The sequence below is a fragment of the Protopterus annectens genome, chromosome 1.part2, assembly GCF_019279795.1.
Source record: "Protopterus annectens isolate FY-2018-M chromosome 1.part2, PAN1.0, whole genome shotgun sequence".
NCBI lineage: Eukaryota > Metazoa > Chordata > Ceratodontiformes > Protopteridae > Protopterus > Protopterus annectens.
The window spans coordinates 675,093,726-675,111,726 of record NC_056727.1 but is presented as its reverse complement, the minus strand read 5'-3'; the positions used below and the strand labels follow the sequence as shown (position 1 = coordinate 675,111,726).

General features: G+C 41.2%; 1 protein-coding gene across 1 annotated transcript in view; it reads right to left on the bottom strand.

The window, feature by feature from the left end:
• The window catches only part of SDCCAG8 (SHH signaling and ciliogenesis regulator SDCCAG8), a 1,727,915-nt gene that overhangs the window by 1,032,654 nt on the left and 677,260 nt on the right, over positions 1 to 18,001 (bottom strand). The window contains exon 9 of the mRNA XM_044058322.1: positions 15,667 to 15,805. Coding sequence (XP_043914257.1) covers positions 15,667 to 15,805 — 139 coding nt within the window. The remainder of the gene's footprint in view (positions 1 to 15,666; positions 15,806 to 18,001) is intronic.

Genomic DNA, 18,001 nt, shown 5'->3' with positions numbered 1-18,001 from the left:
AAACTCCAGAGCACAAGAACTTTTAGCACAATGACTTAGGCAACAGACTGTCCAAAGGGTTGTTGCCAAACTTAAAAATAACCAGAGATCCTGTAGAGGTTTTAGAGATATTCTGGAACTTTTATGAAACATTTGTATAAAGCAGAGAAAATTAGAAAATTAGAAGTCAAGTAAGAGTACATATGGAAATATTTATGGAAGATTTAATTATTCCAAGGTTAGAGGTAGACTACATTCAACAACAGTTAAGATATGAGGTGTTGACATAAAAACAGTGATGTATAATCAGTCTTCAGGAAACTATCCAGGAACAGGATGATATTCCTGTGGAAACTTGGAAATTAAGAGGGAAGAAAGTGATAAGAAAGTAAGGTTTTGCTTAACAGGATTTTAAAAGGAGAGGAAACACCATCCTGGAAAAACTGTGGAGGCTATAATACCGAATACCTACAATACAAACCCTTCAAATCCAGCTTCATACAAACCCATTTCAATATTAAACCAAGATTATTAATTGTTTATGCCTGTGATAGCTAAAGAAATGACAAAGGTGCTGCTAAAATTGATAGATATGGATCAATTAGGTTCTGTGGAGGGGAGGCAAACATTTGACATTAATAGAGCAATAATGAGCCAGAGGAAAGCAGACTGTAAGAAAATACCTCTTGTTGTGGATGGGTCTTGATGCAGAGAAAGCATTTTACATAGTAGGCTGGGATTTTATGAGTGGGGCATTGGAAGCATATCCATTCCCTGATACAATTATAAGGTTAATTGAAAGAATATATGAAGGATTAGAGGCAAGAATTAGTGGGTGGGTATGTCTCAGACAAATTGTATCTGAACAGAGGAATGAGGCAGAGGGTGTCCTCTTTCCCTTTTCTTATCTGCTTTATATGTAGAGCCACTGGCAAAGAAAACAAGGGGCTGAGAAATACAAGGATATAATTGGTATGGTAATCAAGAAAAGTTGGCTTTATTTGCAGATGATATTTTGTACCTGATAAATCCAGAAAATGACATCTCAGTGTTGTGGAACATTTTGTGACAATTTCAAGTCTTTTCAGGATACAAAATTAATGAAGATAAAATAAAAGCTACAGCTGTAAATTATTTACGCAAACACAAATTGGTTTAGCAATACCCATGTTTATAGGGCATGATGAGATTAAGTGTTTAGGAGTACAGATTAAAAAGGATATTGGGATCAAATGACTCACGTAGGAGATGTAACAGAGTGGGTTGAGGCCAAGAAGACATTTGGATTGCAGGCTAGAGACTGCCTTCCCTACCAGGGCTTGATCTCAGAGTACAAGCAAACAGAATGGATAGGAGAATTTTAAGTGAAAGATTTGCTCTGGTAGATTTTTAGCTGAATCTAGAACAGAAGCAGCTGTTAAAAAAGGGATAATTAGGGCATTTAAAATATTGCATGATAACTAAGAATCAATCAGAGGAGGTTAGAAAAGATTGGGAAGAGAGACTGGAAAAGCAATTTTCAAGAAAACAATGAGAAAACATATGTATGGCTCCCAAGTACACAACCAAGTCCAGAAGGTTTAGGGTCTTTGCTTGGAAGTGTATGCAGATGTCAAAGAATTTTTCCTCAGATAGATAGTAAACATTGGAGGTATGATGGAGAAGAAAGCGGTGACAGGGAATGTATGTGCTGGAAGTGTAATGAGTTGGCAGATTTTAAAAATTCTCTACAGAGTACTTTATCAGAAATATTTGGTGAGCAAATGGCAGTAAATACATGATTTTCAGCTAGGCTACAGGATCTGAATTGCCTACAAGTTTAATTCTGTTGGCAGTCAAAAAAAAAAACAATTACTAGAAAATAGCAATCAAAGTCTACACAAATTGTATTTGAGGTACTGAATATTATAAAAGAGATAAAATAACTGGAAAAAAGATCTTTAAAAAAGGGAAGGAGCAAATTACACAGATGCAAATGGAAATGATGGGAACAATACATGCATAATAATGTTCAGGAAGAGGAGTGAATAAGGGAAGGCAGGAATTCAGCAATTTTTTTGTAATGTTGGACTTATGATAGTAGCAAAGAAAATATATGTGATGTATATATTGTATTTAAAATGAAAAATGTTAAAAAGTTTTTTCTTTTATGTTAATTTGTGTTGCCTATGTCTTAAGTGATAATTTAATAAAGGTGTTTAAAAAAATATGACAAGTCTTATTGTAGTGTTCAGAACTGGGAGTGAAGGTCCTTAAAAGGAATCTGCTTAGCACAATCACACTTCCCTCCCTGACGTCAAACAAATTTAAACACACAGATACAAGAAGAATGGAAGGTTCCCCAATGGGGCACTTATCTGAATAAGTGAAGGCAGAGATAAATCAATAATCCTGAAAAAAAAATGTATGCAAGTACTGTTGGGCAAATAAAATGTATATGCCCTTTTCCTCACTGTAGTGTGATCCTGGAGTTAGTATATATAGCTAGGGAGTATAGGGGGCACAGTGGGGGGTGTGGGGGCATAGCCCCCCACCTACTTAGCTTTTATATTTATGACTCATTTCACTGAAAGCTAACAATATGTTAAATCAAAAGTAGGTGGGGGATGTAGCCCCCACACATACCACCCCTACCTATATATACTAACTCCAGGATCGCACTATAGTGGGGAAAAAGGCATATACGTTTTATTTGCCCAACAGTACTTACATTCAGTGAAATGTGATTCAGTGAAATGAGTTTTCAGTGATTTGAGCTTTCAGCAATTTGGTGTGAATGTTTTGAAATTCAGTGAAATGAGCTTTCAGTGAATCAACGTAGACCCATACATATATATATAGACCAAAACATGCACGACCTGCATTCAGACTAGTGGTGAGACAGTCTGGGGATCTTGTGTTTATACATTCACCTATGTACTCTTACACCTGTAGGCTTAGGTCAAATGTCATAAATGAAAAACCGAGATAGGGCCTGGGAACACTGGCGCAAAACCAAAACCCGCTCAGCTAGACAGAAATTCCTAGAACTACACAACAGAGTCAAAAAGCTAATAAAGGAGGACAAAATCCAATACTACCAGTCTGCCCTAAACTCCTCCCAACACAACCCCAAACAATTCTGGACCTCCACAAACTCCATCCTCCACCCAGGTAAAATCAATACCCCTACACCTAACAGTTCTCACTCCTCAGAAAATATTGCTACCTCATTCAACACACACTTCACACAAACCGTACTATCACTTGCTAGACAACACAACCCCCCTCCCCTACACCCCACACCTTCACCCAGTAATCTCCCCACACTCTTCTCATTTTCTCCCATTCCTAGCTCCAACATAAGAAACTCTTAACTAAACTTAAACCCACAAAATTAGCAGTAGACAACCTCCCAAGTGAATTCCTACAAATTGCAGCTGACGCCCTAGCCTACCCAGCATCCATCTTGATTAACTGACCTCTGTCAGAATGCTACATCCCTACACTATGGAAAATATCACACATCATTCCCCTTCACAAAGGTGGCCACTCCACAGAACTAACCAACTACCGCCCCATAGCGATTCTATCTCCACTCTCCAAAATACTAGAGAAATGCATTCACTCTCAAATCTCAGACTACCTCCTTACTAACAACCTCCTTTCCAACCAAACCATAGCACCACCACTGCCTTACTCTCTTTTACTAACACTATCCTTCACCATAAAAACAGTGGCCATCTTCTCCTCTGCTACTTTCCTAGACCTATCTAAAGCATTTGACATGGTCCCATACAAACAACTCCTCTCTGTACTCAGTAACCTATCCTTTTCTCAATCAGTCATCAACTGGTTTCGAAGTTACCTGTATGACCGTCAGCAATCTGTTGTATGGCAAAATGACATCTCTCCCCAACTACCTGTCTCTACTGGTGTTCCCCAAGGATCCATCATTGGACCCCTACTCTTCTCTATTTTCACCAATAATATAGCCTCTGCCACCAAACATGGCACACTCATACAACATGCAGATGACTCGGCCATCATCTGCTCAGCCCAGTCCCTACCCGAACTGCAAAAAGTCACACAGGATGCCTTTTCCTCTGTTGAAACTTGGCTATCCGATGCCCAGTTAATACTCAACCCAAACAAAACTAAACTCCTCATCTTCAAACCCACCAAACATACTCAAAACAACTCTCACTTTAACATCACAGCAAAAGACAACACTATCCACCCAACAGATCACACCAAATTGCTAGGAGTTGAAATAGACAACAATCTCAAATTTGACATTCACATATCCATGACCTTAAACAAAGTCCACCAAAAACTAGGAGCCTTATACAGAAACAAGCAACTCCTCACCAAAGCAGCTAGGATTTCAGTTGCAAATTCACACCTTATCTCCACCCTACTTTATGCCTCTCCAATATATACCAACTTAAGGCAATGTGATCTAAATAAACTCGAGACCTGCTATAACAAAATTGCCAAATTCACCACTAGGGCATCCTACCACAGTCACCACTGTCTCTCACTTACTGAACTAGGCTGCCTAGAACTCCCTCACCTCCTTCAATGGTATCAACTCACACTCGCCCACAAACTGGTTAACCATCCTCTAAACGTCCCATCCCTCCAGTATCTACTCCAACCCTATCTCACCATCAGACCACTACGATCCAACAACAAAAATCAATTACAGGTTACTAGAGCCAATAACACTGCTGGAGAAGCACTATTCTCCAGTGCTATAGCCAAATTATGGACCCCCCCCCACAATAACCTCTCTACCATCATGCACCCACTTCAAAGCTTTACTTAAAGCGCACCTAAAAACATGCTGGCTATGCCCTTGTAACTCTCTCTCCTCTAACTTCTCCCACTCCATCTACCCTCTACCTCTCTTCCACCCAACAAATTACCTTTGATTACAGCAAGCTCTGATACTTCCATGCCTATCTACTTATTATATGGCAGTAACTTCTTATTGTAACAACTGTTAATATCTGCTATGACTTCGTGGATAGAACAGATGCTAGTTATCTACTGAATGTACTATGTTCTTCATCTGTAACTATGTTTGTAATATTTTAATTGCTAGGATTCTTCATCTGTAACTATGTCTGTGATATTTTAATTTGTGGAGCTTTTCTCCCCGGGCCTCCACTGAAAATGTCCAGTCGGACATTCCCAGTCAACAAATGTAATTATAAATAATAATAGATAATAAAAAAAAACTGCGGTGGTGGTGGTGCTGCGGTAGCATTGTCACCTCACGGTTAGACGTTGCCCGTTTGATTCTCAGTTAAAGCGTCTTTTGTGTGGCGACATGCGTGAATGGGCGTTCCTTCGTTGAAGGTTGTGCGTTAGGCCCGGCAAGCCAGCATGTAAAACTCTACTGCCAATCATTAGCGGACCGGAGTTCCGCTGTGGCGACCCCTAACTGGGAAAAGCCGAAAGACACAAACAAGATAATAATGACTGCATGAAAGGTTTCTTGGCTTTGGTACCCCAACTGGACATCAGGTAACTCAGCGAGATAACCCATTAGTACCAGAATATTGCCACACTGGTCTAAGAAAGGACATAAGAAGTTATATACTTACTATAACTCTGGATACTTTTATTCATGTCTACCCAGTACAACTTAAGCTTCCTCAAGCTGCACGTCAGATCTGAGCTAACAAAATTAGTGCTTCAGCCTCATGTCTAAGAATTTTTTTCTCCATCATGCTCACATGTACAAGATTGCCTTAGACTGAGTTTGACAATAAGGATAAGAAGCCTGGAGTAATATAGGATAATAAATAAAGATATCCTTCAGGTCACGCTGATGGTAAGGGGGAGGGAAGTTGTCATACCAGACAGACATGAATGAAAGGATCCAGCATTATGGTAAGTACATTATTTCTATATCCTGTTCATTCAGTCCATCTGATCCAACTTCTGGGTCAGAAACCCAAGCTACCTGAACTCCTGGGTGGCATCATGGCAGGAGATCCTTAAGATAGGAGCTCCAATGGAAGCCTTAGACTTGGAAGTGGAATCCAGTTTTGTAGAGTTTAATCAAGGTATGCACTGATCAAGTTACTGCTACAGAAATCTCATCAGCTGAGAAGGACCTGAAAAAGGCTGCAGAAGCAGCCACTGACCTATTAGAATGGGTCTTGGGTACACCCAGCAAAGGCAATTATGAGTTAGGTAGACATAGGAAATGCAATCCAAAAGCCACCTAGAAAGTGCGACTTTGGACAAATAGCAACCTAGTTTATTAACTGTGAAAAAAATGGAAAAAAATCCACGTCTTTTCTGAAGGATTTGTCTCAATGAAGGTAAAACAATAGTTGTCTATCGATGTCCAAGTGTATGCAGGATATATTCTCCTTTACTAGTATGGAAAAAGGGTGAATCAGCTGAACCATGGTTACCTCGGTAGTCACCTTGGGTAGAAAAGACGGATTTGTATAGTGGGAAACATTATCTTTGTGGAAGATTAAATAATGTAGTGCTGAACAGAATGAACCTCAGAAACTCTTCTCACGGGAGTTATTGCTACAAGAAATGATGTTTTCTATGACAGAAATTTCAGCTGAACTGTGGATACTGGTTCAAATGGAGGTTTTGTCTGTACCACTAGCACAAAACTGAGGTTCCAAAGAGGAACTGGTTTTCCAATTGGTTGCCTGGGAAGAAACCCCCCTTTGAGGAAAGGTTTATAATGTTTATGTAAAGCCATTGAGTGTTCTTGACCCATGCAAAAATTAGAAATGGCTGCTAACTGGACCTTTATAATGGAGAAACTAGATCTCAAATCAAACATATATTCTAGGAAACCAAGAACATCTGGAATGGAAGCTGAAAACAGGTCAGTGTCTTGAGAGGATGCCCAAATTAACAGACGTTCCACTTGTCATGATACAACCTGTGAGTGGATTCTTTCTGTGAAGCAGCTTCTTTCTTGGAAGTTGTCAAAATCCTAACTACACTGGTTGGAAGGGCTGGACTGTTAACCATCAATGGAAATGAAGAAACCAAGTGGTTAGTTAATGCCTGAAACCAAGTGGTTAGCTTATGTCTGAGAAAGTCTGTGTAAGGATTCTCAGAGGGGTGGGAAAGCAGATCCTATGATGGATCTAACATCCTGGGGGTTTCCTGAGATGAGGCCTGAGAAGGGGAAACCAGATTTGTCTGGGCCGGAACAGGACAATCAGAATGACAGACATCTTGGATTTGTCTGCCTTCTGTAGAAATCTGGGAATCGGGGAAAAGCAAACAGAAGCTTGGTGGTGGTGGGGGGGGGCTCTGCTCAATCAGAGCATCTGTTGGGGACTGTCCCTGTGACGGGATCATGGTAAAGTACTTGGTATTAGATAGGGATGTAAAGAATTGCAGCAAGGCTGGCCCCCGCAATGTAATACCTGTTGTGTCACTACTGGATCAAGATCCACTCTTGAAGCATTAGGATTGATCTGCTTGGCCGCAAGACAAAACAGCCCCCGCCAGATCATTATAAAAAAGGTTCATGTGAGTGATGTAGTTCAGGATCCTGAGTGTGAAGGTGCCTGAAGCATATGCCTGCTTCCCAAGTTTGTCCACACCCCTGGATGCCTTTCTAGGGGAACAGGCAATGGCTGCGTCTTCAGTCAGCTCCATTTTAGTTGCTGCTGCCATGATGCTAGAATTCACTCATGGACTTTTGGCCCATTGTTGTCTGCACTTGGGGGGGTGGGGCAGGCTACACATCATGTCTGGTTTCCAAGGTACTGAACCACATGTATCTGGTTCCAGACATGACCTCCTAATGGGCAGCTCTATTAATTTATTTGCTGGAGGGACCACACAAGTAGTATTGGGTGTTGAGCCACAGGTCTCAAAGAGAACCTCCTCATCCGGAGGGAGGGAGTCAGTGGCCCATGATCTTCTCTGCCACATTAGTTCTGGGATTTCTCTGAAAGTGGCATTTTCAGGATGGGGATTAAAGTAAACCCTCTCTATCACCTAAGTCAGTGTCAGATGTGACCAACTCCAATCAGCAGTCGATGTGTCTCATTTTACATGTCCTCTGTCTCAGAATACTGGAGAGGTATGTCACGATTTTTAAGACGACTTCTCCTGTTGTTGAGCAGTAGCTTTGAAGCCTAATTCTCAACTCTTACCCATGGAGGCACGATGGGCCTGAGATTCAAGAGGTGTTTCTGATACTATCTAGGTCTGTGTGTCAACTCTCAAAAGAAAATTATATTATCCTCCCCATAACCTGGAAGACCATGACAACCTCTGCTGGATCCAAGAACACAACTTCTGTGAATGGGTCTGTTTCTCGCATAGGAGAAATGGGCGGTATCAAAGACAGCATCCCTGAAGCAAACAGTGAGGACAGATTTGAGAAGGGGATCGGAGCTGAAGACTAAGCCAACATCTCCGACACAGACAATGGAGCTGTCCGAGACGGCTGTGATGACAGTGCAGAGGTCCTGTCATCAAGTTGATGGTTCAGAGATGGCCTTGGCTCTGACAATCTTGGAGTTAACTGCACTGAATCAGGCAGAAAGAATATTAAGCTAGGTCCGGTGGTTGGCATGAGGGAAGGAACAGATCTCAGGTTTAGAATTGGGTCTGAAACCACTGCTGTCAAATGCATGCTGGAAAAGGACCTAGAATAGGGGATGCAGGGTCAGCCATAGCAACAATCAGCACAAAAGGTGACGGGAGGATTACATTCTGAATCTGCATCTTTAGGACTTTCTTCATCAAGTGATCCAAATCTGCCTCAGAAGTACTGTTGTAGGACCTGTAGGACCAAAATGACGAAGTAGAAGCAGGTCAAATAGGGTTTCAGTACAGTTCCCTCTCGGATAAAGCTCAACTTAAGAGCTGAGGTTTTTAGGTGACTTGTCCTGAATCACAACTGGCTCCAACTGTGGAGCTGATGAACAAGAGTGCATCAACACCAAAGCCATTTCTGACCTGGGAATTTTCAAACCAAAGATTGTTCTGATTCCTCTGGGTGCTTTCCTTGAATTCAGATTCCTTTGAGCTATGGTTCTTCTCAAGGTTTTTTGGTTTTAGCTGTTTCTGGATCTGATACCAAAAGGCCTTTCGATTATAAGCTTGGGCCTACAGCTTACAATGCTCTGGGGTTGAAGGCTTTACATATGGAGCAAACCTCTCTCAAATCTCTCTCAAATGGTCCACTCCCAAGCACACTACACACAGCTCATGGATGTCATGGAATGTGAATTTGTGCCCACATTTTTGACACTTTCAAAAACTTTTTTCTTTATCCACACTGAATAAACAGCTTCCCTCAAACATTCAAATTCAACAGTATGAAAGAAATGATAGTGAAACCCTGACAAAACTAGAAACAACTATACAAAATGTAAGAAATATCTACAGAAATAATTTTAGAAGAGATGCACTTCTACTATATATATTTTTTAGACAGGAAAGTTGATGGTGAAAAATGCCAGCAGTTGAAGAAAAAAGGGATTAAATTGCAAGAAACAGTCATCGATGTAGTAGTATAAATAGCAAATTTCATAGCCTTTTTTAGAAATTTGTAGATTAAATAGACAAGAAGGAGCACTTAGCTGTAGGCATATCTGGAATCCATGAATGTTCACAACTGCAGCAAACAAAATCTGAGGTAACTGTACACTACAGCGAGAAGGGAAAAATAATTCTTAAAGGGGCTTGAGGCCAGAGCACTAGTTTTGCTGGATGGATTCGACAAGCAGCTTGAGGATGCATAAGTTGACTTAATGAACAGGATCAATAAAACGGGACCTGGTATGTGAAAAGTACAGTTTTGTACCTACCATAAATGCAGATGTTCAAGTGTATACACTGCTGCAGTCATTACACTTGGGTTATCCTGCCATCAGGCGGTTCCCCAGTCGGCCTGAGTTCCAAAGTCTTGGTCCGGAGTCGGTTGCTGTCGCCTCCTCCCTGACGTCAGTGCAACAGGGGTATATAAGATGCAGCCGACACCATTTTCTTCAGTTTTTCTTGCCCCAGATGTCAGGTGCCTCTAAATAGGTAGGCAATTCCAATTGCTAACAAAATATACATAAGAAAAGCAAAAAACAACTTACTGCTACCAGCAAATACTCCCCATAGGTAGTAAGGGTAGAAGGCATAGGTACGTACCAGCCAGTAAGAGGGGAAGGAGGGAGGGTAACCTGGACTGCAGTAGTGTATACACTTGAACATCTACATTTATGGTAGGTACAAAACTGTACTATGTCCATCGTGTTACACTGCTGCAGTCATTACACCTGGGTAGAATCCCAAAGCTGAGGAAGGGGTGGCTGGTTCTATAAGGCATTAGGGGTGGCTATAAGGCCCTGCAGCACTGCAGTGGAGAAGCCAGCTCTGGATTTAGAGTATAAAGGCAGATGGTAATGCTTAGTGAAGGTATGTACAGAACTCCAAGTTGCTGCTTCCAAAATATCCTTGGTAGGTACTCCCCTGAGGTAGGCAGTTGAAGTGGCTGTTGCCCTGGTGGAGTGAGATCTAATGCTGCTAGGTACAGGTTTTCCATGGTATGTGTAGCAGAAACGTATACAATGTCCTATCCATTTTGAAATAGTCTGTTTTGAAATGGCTTTTCCCTGTGCTCCTGCAGCATATGCTACCAATAATTGCTCAGATTTTCTGAAAGCTTTGGTTTTGTCCAAGTAGAAGCGTAACTGCATGTGAATGTCCAAAGAGTGCAGTAGCCTCTCCCCTTTATTCTGTGGTTTAGGATAAAAAGTTGGCACGTGAATAGTTTGGTTTAGAGCCACACTGGATACCACCTTTGGCATAAAAGTAGGGTTAGTTCTTAAAGACACCCTGTCCTGGTGGAAAATGAGGAAAAGTTCCACTGCCATTAGTGCCTGTAATTCTGAAACTCTTTGTGCTGATGTTATTGCCAGGAGCAGAGCAGTTTTCCAAGAGATATATTTTAATTCTGCTGTGTTGGCTGGCTCAAAAGGAGGTAAAGTTAGCTTCTCCAAAACAAAGTTGAGGTCCCAAGTTGGAGTAGGTGCTCTACAGGGCGGTGTTATGTTTTCAGCCCCTCTGAGGTACTGTTTTAACAGAGGATTAAAGAACATTGGTGGATCCATGTTGTAATGAGCAGAGATGGCAGCGGCGTGGATCTTGATGGATGAGAAGGAGAGTCCTTTGTCCAGCATCTCAGTTAAGTATTGTAGTATCTGAGGAATCTTTGGGACAAGAGGGTCAAGGCTGTGAGCTTGGTCCCAGGCACATAATCTCTTCCATTTATCCCAATAGGCTTTCTTGGTACTAGGCCTTCTGGCCTCCAGAATTACATCCATAACAGCTTTGGAGAGAGGCATTGCTTGCTTGACTAAGGAATCTTCCATGCAGCTAGGTTTAAGGTCTTTAGCTGGCTGTGTAGTATTTGTTTGTTTTGCTGAGTCAGCAGATGTGGGATTTGAGGCAAAATCCAGGGTGGTTCTTGTGCTAAGCTCCTTAAGATTGGGTACCAGTGCTGGCGTGGCCAGTCTGGTGCAATCAAGATCATCATTGGCTCTTCCTGCCTGGCTTTTATGAGTACCTTTGGCAGGAGAGGTAATGGTGGGAAAGCGTATACTTGTAGGTTCTCCCAGCTGAATGAGAGGGCATCCACTTTCCATGCTTGTGGATGGTAACTCCTTGTGCAGAATTTTTGTAGCTGGCAGTTTATTGGGGATACAAACATATCTATGTCCGGGCTCCACCATTTCTGTGTTATCATTCTGAATATTTGTGGATTCAACTCACATTCGTGGGGATCCATGATGTTTCTGCTTAAGCCATCTGCCAGTGTGTTTTTGTCTCCTGGCAGGAATTGCGCTTGCAGATTAACTTGAAGGTTTATAGCTGTGTTCCACAAGGTCATAGCTTGTCTGCATAGGGGGTAGGAGTGAGTGCCCCCTTGCTTGTTTATGTACCACATAACTGTGGTGTCTGTCTTTAGTTGTAGTTGTCCTGGATGCAGCAGGTCCTTGAAAGCTATAAGCGCATTTTGTACAGCTAGCATCTCTTTTTGCTTGATGTGAAGATGCCTCTGTTCTGTGGGCCAGGTGCCCTGAATACATTTGCCTGCCATGTGTGCTCCCCAGGCATAATCCGATGCATCTGTTGTCAGTGTTTGCCTGGCTGTGGATTGTGTAAAAGGCTGTCCCTTGTTGAGGTGACAAGCTTGAGCCCACCATTGAAACTCCTATTGAAGGCAAGGGATTAGTGGTATAACGGTTTCCAAACTTTGACAGTGTTGAGACCAGACATTCTTTAGGTACCATTGTACTTTCCTCATATGCCGTCTGGCATATGGAATTAATAATATGCAAGATGCCATGTAACCCAAGGCCTGCAGAATTTTTCTTGCAGGGAGTTGTGTCTTTGTTGCCATCAATTGAAAGTATTGAGTCAGTTGTCCTTGTTTGTCTGGCGTGAGATAAGCCATCTTGGCCATTGTGTTCAAGCTGGCACCCAGGAATATAATCTCTTGTGAGGGCATTAGTTTGGATTTCTTTTCGTTTACTGTGTACCCTAGGCAACTTAATAACTTTTTTACAAACGCCAGATGCTTTAGAAGAATGTCCTTGCTCTCTGCTTGAATCAGGCAGTCGTCCAGGTACTGATAAATTTGAATTCCTTTCTGTCTGCAAAATGCAATTACTGGTGCCAGGCATTTTGTGAAGACCCTGGGCGCAGTAGATAAGCCAAAGGGCAGTGCAGAGAATTGGTAGTGCATTGAACCCGCTATGAATCTGAGGTATCTTCTGCAGCTTTGTCTGATAGGGACATGCAGGTATGCCTCTTAGAGGTCCAAAGTCATGAGCCAAGCTTTCTTGCCCAGCATCGGAAGAAGCTGCTTTAATGTCAACATTTTGAATTTCGGAACATCCAGGTAAGTGTTTAGAGATGAAAGATCCAGAATGGGCCTCCAGGCTTTGTCCTTTCTGAGCACCAGAAAGAGTCTTGAGTAAAATCCTTGTCCTTGCTCCTGTGATGGCACCTTTTGAATAGCTCTCATATCCATGAGTGCTGTAATTTGTTTTTGAGCCTCTGCCTATTGATTTGGTGGCAGATTTGGCATTCCTTTTAACCTCGGCAGAGTGTGACAGTGGAACCTGTAACCTTGAAATACAATGCTGAGAACCCATTTGTCTTTGGTGATCATTTGCCAATTGTGGTAGAAGAGTGCCAGTTTTCCTCCCAAGGGGGCTGCCAAGAAGGATTTGTTTAGCAGCTGTAGTAGGAAGTCATTGGAGCAGTTTTTTATATGGTTGGGGTCTGTCTTCCCCTTCTTTCTGGCCTGATGCAACCCATTGTCGAGGCCTGTAAGTACCTTGTGTTTGACCTCTACCTCTTGGATGTCTGTATCTTCCCCTTTGAGGTCTGTCTGTAATTGGAAAGGACCAATTCTTAGTTGGCCAGTTTCTGCTAAATCTAGGAGGCTGAACCTGCAATAAATCCTTCACCATTTGCATAGATTTTGCCTTATCCTCCATTTTCTTTAGTACCTCTTCTGCCTTAACTCCAAATAACACATCCTGCTGCAAAGGTGCATCCAATAATTTTGCTTTAACATGATCTGGTAACGTACGTTCTTTTAACCAAGCATGTCTTCTAATGACAGAGCCTGTAACTGCTGCTCTGCAGGAGGCCTCTAGGGAATCAAAACCACATTACAAAGTATGCTTTCCCACTTGTTCAGCTGCATGCAATAAATCCTGCATTTCTTTAAAATTAGGAGGATCTGATTCTGGAAGCATTTTTTGTTTTAACTGAGACAGTAAAAATTGCTGATATTTTAGCATGTGAAACTGGCAATTTAAGGCTCTCATTGCTAAAGTTGCAGAAGTATATACTTTCTTTCACCATCTGTCTAATGCTCTGGAATCTCTGTCAGAGGGAACTGGATTCTTGGCTGATGAGGCCTTAACTCCTTTGGGTCCCTGAGAAATAGTTTCAGGGTCAGCTACAGGGCTTTTATACAGAAATTTATGTGAGTCAGGGACTCTGTAGTATCTGTCAGGTTTAACAGGGGCTGGAGGTAAGGAATCAGGATTTAAGCTGGATTCAATATACACATCATCCACAATATCTAACACTGGCGGAATAGCAAGGGGTCTGTGTTGAGGTAATAAAAGGAAGTCTCTGAGCCTTTTCTTGGATTCTGAATAATCCTGGCCTTCCCAGTGAAAATGCTCCCTCATGGTATGTAAGGTTTCCCCAAAGGAGTAGTCCTCAGGCGGTGAGGCTGATGGAATAGATTCCTCAGCATTAGAATCCTCATAAGGGGGTAAAGAGTATCCTAGGTCTGAGGATGAATCAGAAGAGATGGACACATGGTCAGGTGAGTCATAGTCTGCATCCTGTCTAGGCCTTTTATCAGGAGGGGGATGGGACCCCCTGATCAGAGTGATTAGGTCTTTGGCCATTTTGAGCATTTGTTTCTTAGGCATGGAGGCCTGTCCTGGAGAATGCTGTATTTGTTTCTTTGACTTTAAAGAAGGCTTAGACTTAGCTGAGGGTTTAATGCTTAACTGAGTAGGTCTGAAGACACCATCTGTAGCTGTGGGTTGCTCAGCTACTCTGGATCCCTTTGAAAGGTTAGTCTCGGTAGGCTGAAGAACTTGTGCGTCCGAAGGCCCAGCCATCTCCACGTGGGAGTTAGAGGCGGCTAGTGGTTCTACAGAATCGGTCGTCAGGAGCTGCGAAGGTGCCTCGCTGAAAACCGGAGAACTGGCGACTGGCCTAGAAGAGGCTTCGTCGTCAGTTTTGGGCCTCAGATGCCTATCCTTGTCTTTGCGCTTTTTGTATATTCCGGTCGTCGTAAGTTCCGACGGCATGGTATAATTGAATTTTCTACCAAAATAATGTCGGGCAAAATCACACCAACGTTTAATAGTGTGCTTGTTAAACCTAGCACAAAACCGACAACCAGTGACGTCGTGGTCAGGGCCTAGGCATGGAATACAATAGGAATGGAAATCCTTATGAGGTATTTGCTTCCCACAAGAAATGCAGTTATTAACTTTTACTGACAAATCAGTCTGAGGCAAGAAATAGTTTCCCCAACGGGGTACTAAGCTTTGTAGAAGACTTCGGTTCTGGATTCAGAATGAAAATTTCAGGAGACAGCCGACCAGCACTTGCGAACTGCTTTTGCTTCGGGCACCGCACGGCAAGAAAGACTGAAGAAAATGGCATCAGCTGCATCTTACATACCCCTGTCACACTGACATCAGGGAGGAGGAGACAGCAACCGACGCCGGACCAAGACTTTGGATCTCAGGCCGACTGGGAAACCGCCTGACGGCAGGATAACCCAAGTGTAATGACTGCAGCAGTGTAACATGATGAACATCTTATATTGTTACCTGCAAAATGTGATGTTATTTTTGGGGGTGGTGTGCGCTCATATACATATGTATGTATGTACACACACACATATATGTATGTTTTATTATATATATATATATATATATATATATATATATATATATATATATATATATATATATATATTATATTTTTTGTAATGGCACTGATTAAGAGGCTGAGCCAAAAAACACAACAGATAAAATAATTTCTGCAGTACATCAAAATCAGGTTGAAATTATGATGCACTATCTTATTTAATGTGAAATGACATACCATCTTTGTCTACACTTTGTGTATATATAGTCATACCATTGTTTTCTCAAGGTTAGCCTCTTCTGCCATTTCAACAGCTTTTTTAACTTGTTCATATGCATTGCATTCTCTCTGCTCCAGCTCCTTTTGGTTTCTTCTTACATAGGCTAGTGCTTCAAGGAGTTCATCCCTTTCTCTGGAAGAACAAAGTACATTTAGCCCAATACTGAAAAGGTACGTGATTATAGTGTGTCATTACAAATTAGTATAGAAAGTAGTGCTAGACATTGCCGTTAAAACATACATATACAACTTAATTAATATTATTCTTCAATGACAGCAACATTTTTGTTCAGTTAAAAGATAAAGAATCACAGAGCACAATTAAAACAAGTTGCAGACCTGTGCACAACATAAGTACTTAATATGATCTTCCCTAACACATCCTGGTTTGATATAATGGTAGCTTTCTTGCCTTTGCTACAGGGGGCCTTGGGTTTGATTCTGGATAAATCATATTGCGTTATTTAAAAATGTATCTGGGATGCAACTGGTTTACATATTCTGTTAATTGAAAAGTTGCTGTTTCAAGCCTAACAGGGGCGATGCTTGTTTGTTTAAGTTTGGCAGTTAGTGCACAGGATTACAACTCTGCTTAATGAGCTGCTTTCTGTGCCAAAAGTAAAAAGGTTTGAATTTTCCACCTTCTTCTCTCTACTGTGTGACTTTGACAAAGTCATTTAACCAAACAGTGCTTTGGGGGAGTTTTGGAATTGGGTTAGGCTCCATAATGGTCTCTTGGACTGGGTGCCTTGTAACCAACTATGAACCTATTACCTAAAACATACTTTTATCATGGACTTACCAGAGACGGTGGTGGTATCATGCTAGGAATTCATTATTAATTTAGTCAGAACTAAGGGTATAAGCAGGTGCATTGGACTACTGGACTTGTTAGCAAGACACAAAGTGCATTAGCTATGGTACATTCCATTTATGAAGACAGAATACAAGAGCTGCATAAGTCAAATAGAAAGAGCAATCTAGAAGAATGACCAAATGTAAACAGGGACATGTGAAACTCATGGTTTCCCTATACTATTCAGTTCACTAAACCAGATGTACATATAGCCTTATTAAGCGTACTGACACACACTATAAATTCTCAGGAGGGGCCAATGTGGTGATAGTGTAGTACACCATGCAGGTCAGACATCCATGTTTTGGTAAAGTTTGACTACAGCATGTGAAACAAAAGCAGAAGTATGTAAAGGACTTGGGCATCCCATGTGAACCTGCAAGTTACTGTGGCTTTTCCAGAATGGGTTATTAGGAACCCTGAATGAGTTCATGTTACCATGACTGATGCCGAAAGAACTTGAGAAGTGGATTTTAAGCTTTACCAGTTTGCTCATCAAGTTTTAGTGAGATTATTCAGATGTGCAAGATCACGTCACCAGATGATATATATATATATATATATATATATATACACACACATATATATATATATACACACACATATATATATATATATATATATATATATACATATACACACACATATATATATATATATATATATATACACACACATATATACACACACACATATATATATATATATATATATATAAATAAAACAAGAGAAAGATTTACTAAAGAGATATTGTGATTAACTTTCCATAAAAAAGTGAAATATTTTACCACATTTCTATATTTATAATTAATATAAGATGGAGGTTTTCCAAGGTGGCTGCACACTGATCAAAAGCTTAGCTTCAGCTCTCTGTGTGAAAAAAGAAAATGAAATACAAGGGCCAGGAACTCTGTCACTTTTAGTAAAATATGTTACTGGCTTATAAGTGCACTGCATGGATGCCAGCAAAGAAGAAACTATGACAGCCTGAAAGAAAACCATCTAGAAGAGGGGAAGACAAAACACTGACTGGGTAGAAACCTAAAGCTGTTAATCAAAAAGCAGTTCAAGCTCCAGCTTTGGTGCAAGACATGGCTTCCAATAATCAAGAGGGGAAAAAAGTCAAATGTACTCAGAGCTAATTAACATAAATGAAACACTGAAGTATATCAACTCAAATAACAAAAGGCCAGAACAAATGGAAGAAGCTTTAAACATATACATACTCAGATGAGCTGACAAAACTTCAAAACTCAGAGGCTGAAATGAAGAAAAGAATAGCTTTGTATGAGACTGCTCAAGAAAAGAGGTTTTAAAAATGGCAGAATTAGGGGATAGAACACGTAGGGAAAATGTGAGATTTTCTGCTGTTCCAGAGAAACTAGAAGGAACAGACTGTAGTAACTTTCTGAAGGCACAAATAAGCAGATGGACTGGTATTCCACAGCAGGAACTGTTAACTGAAATGGAAAC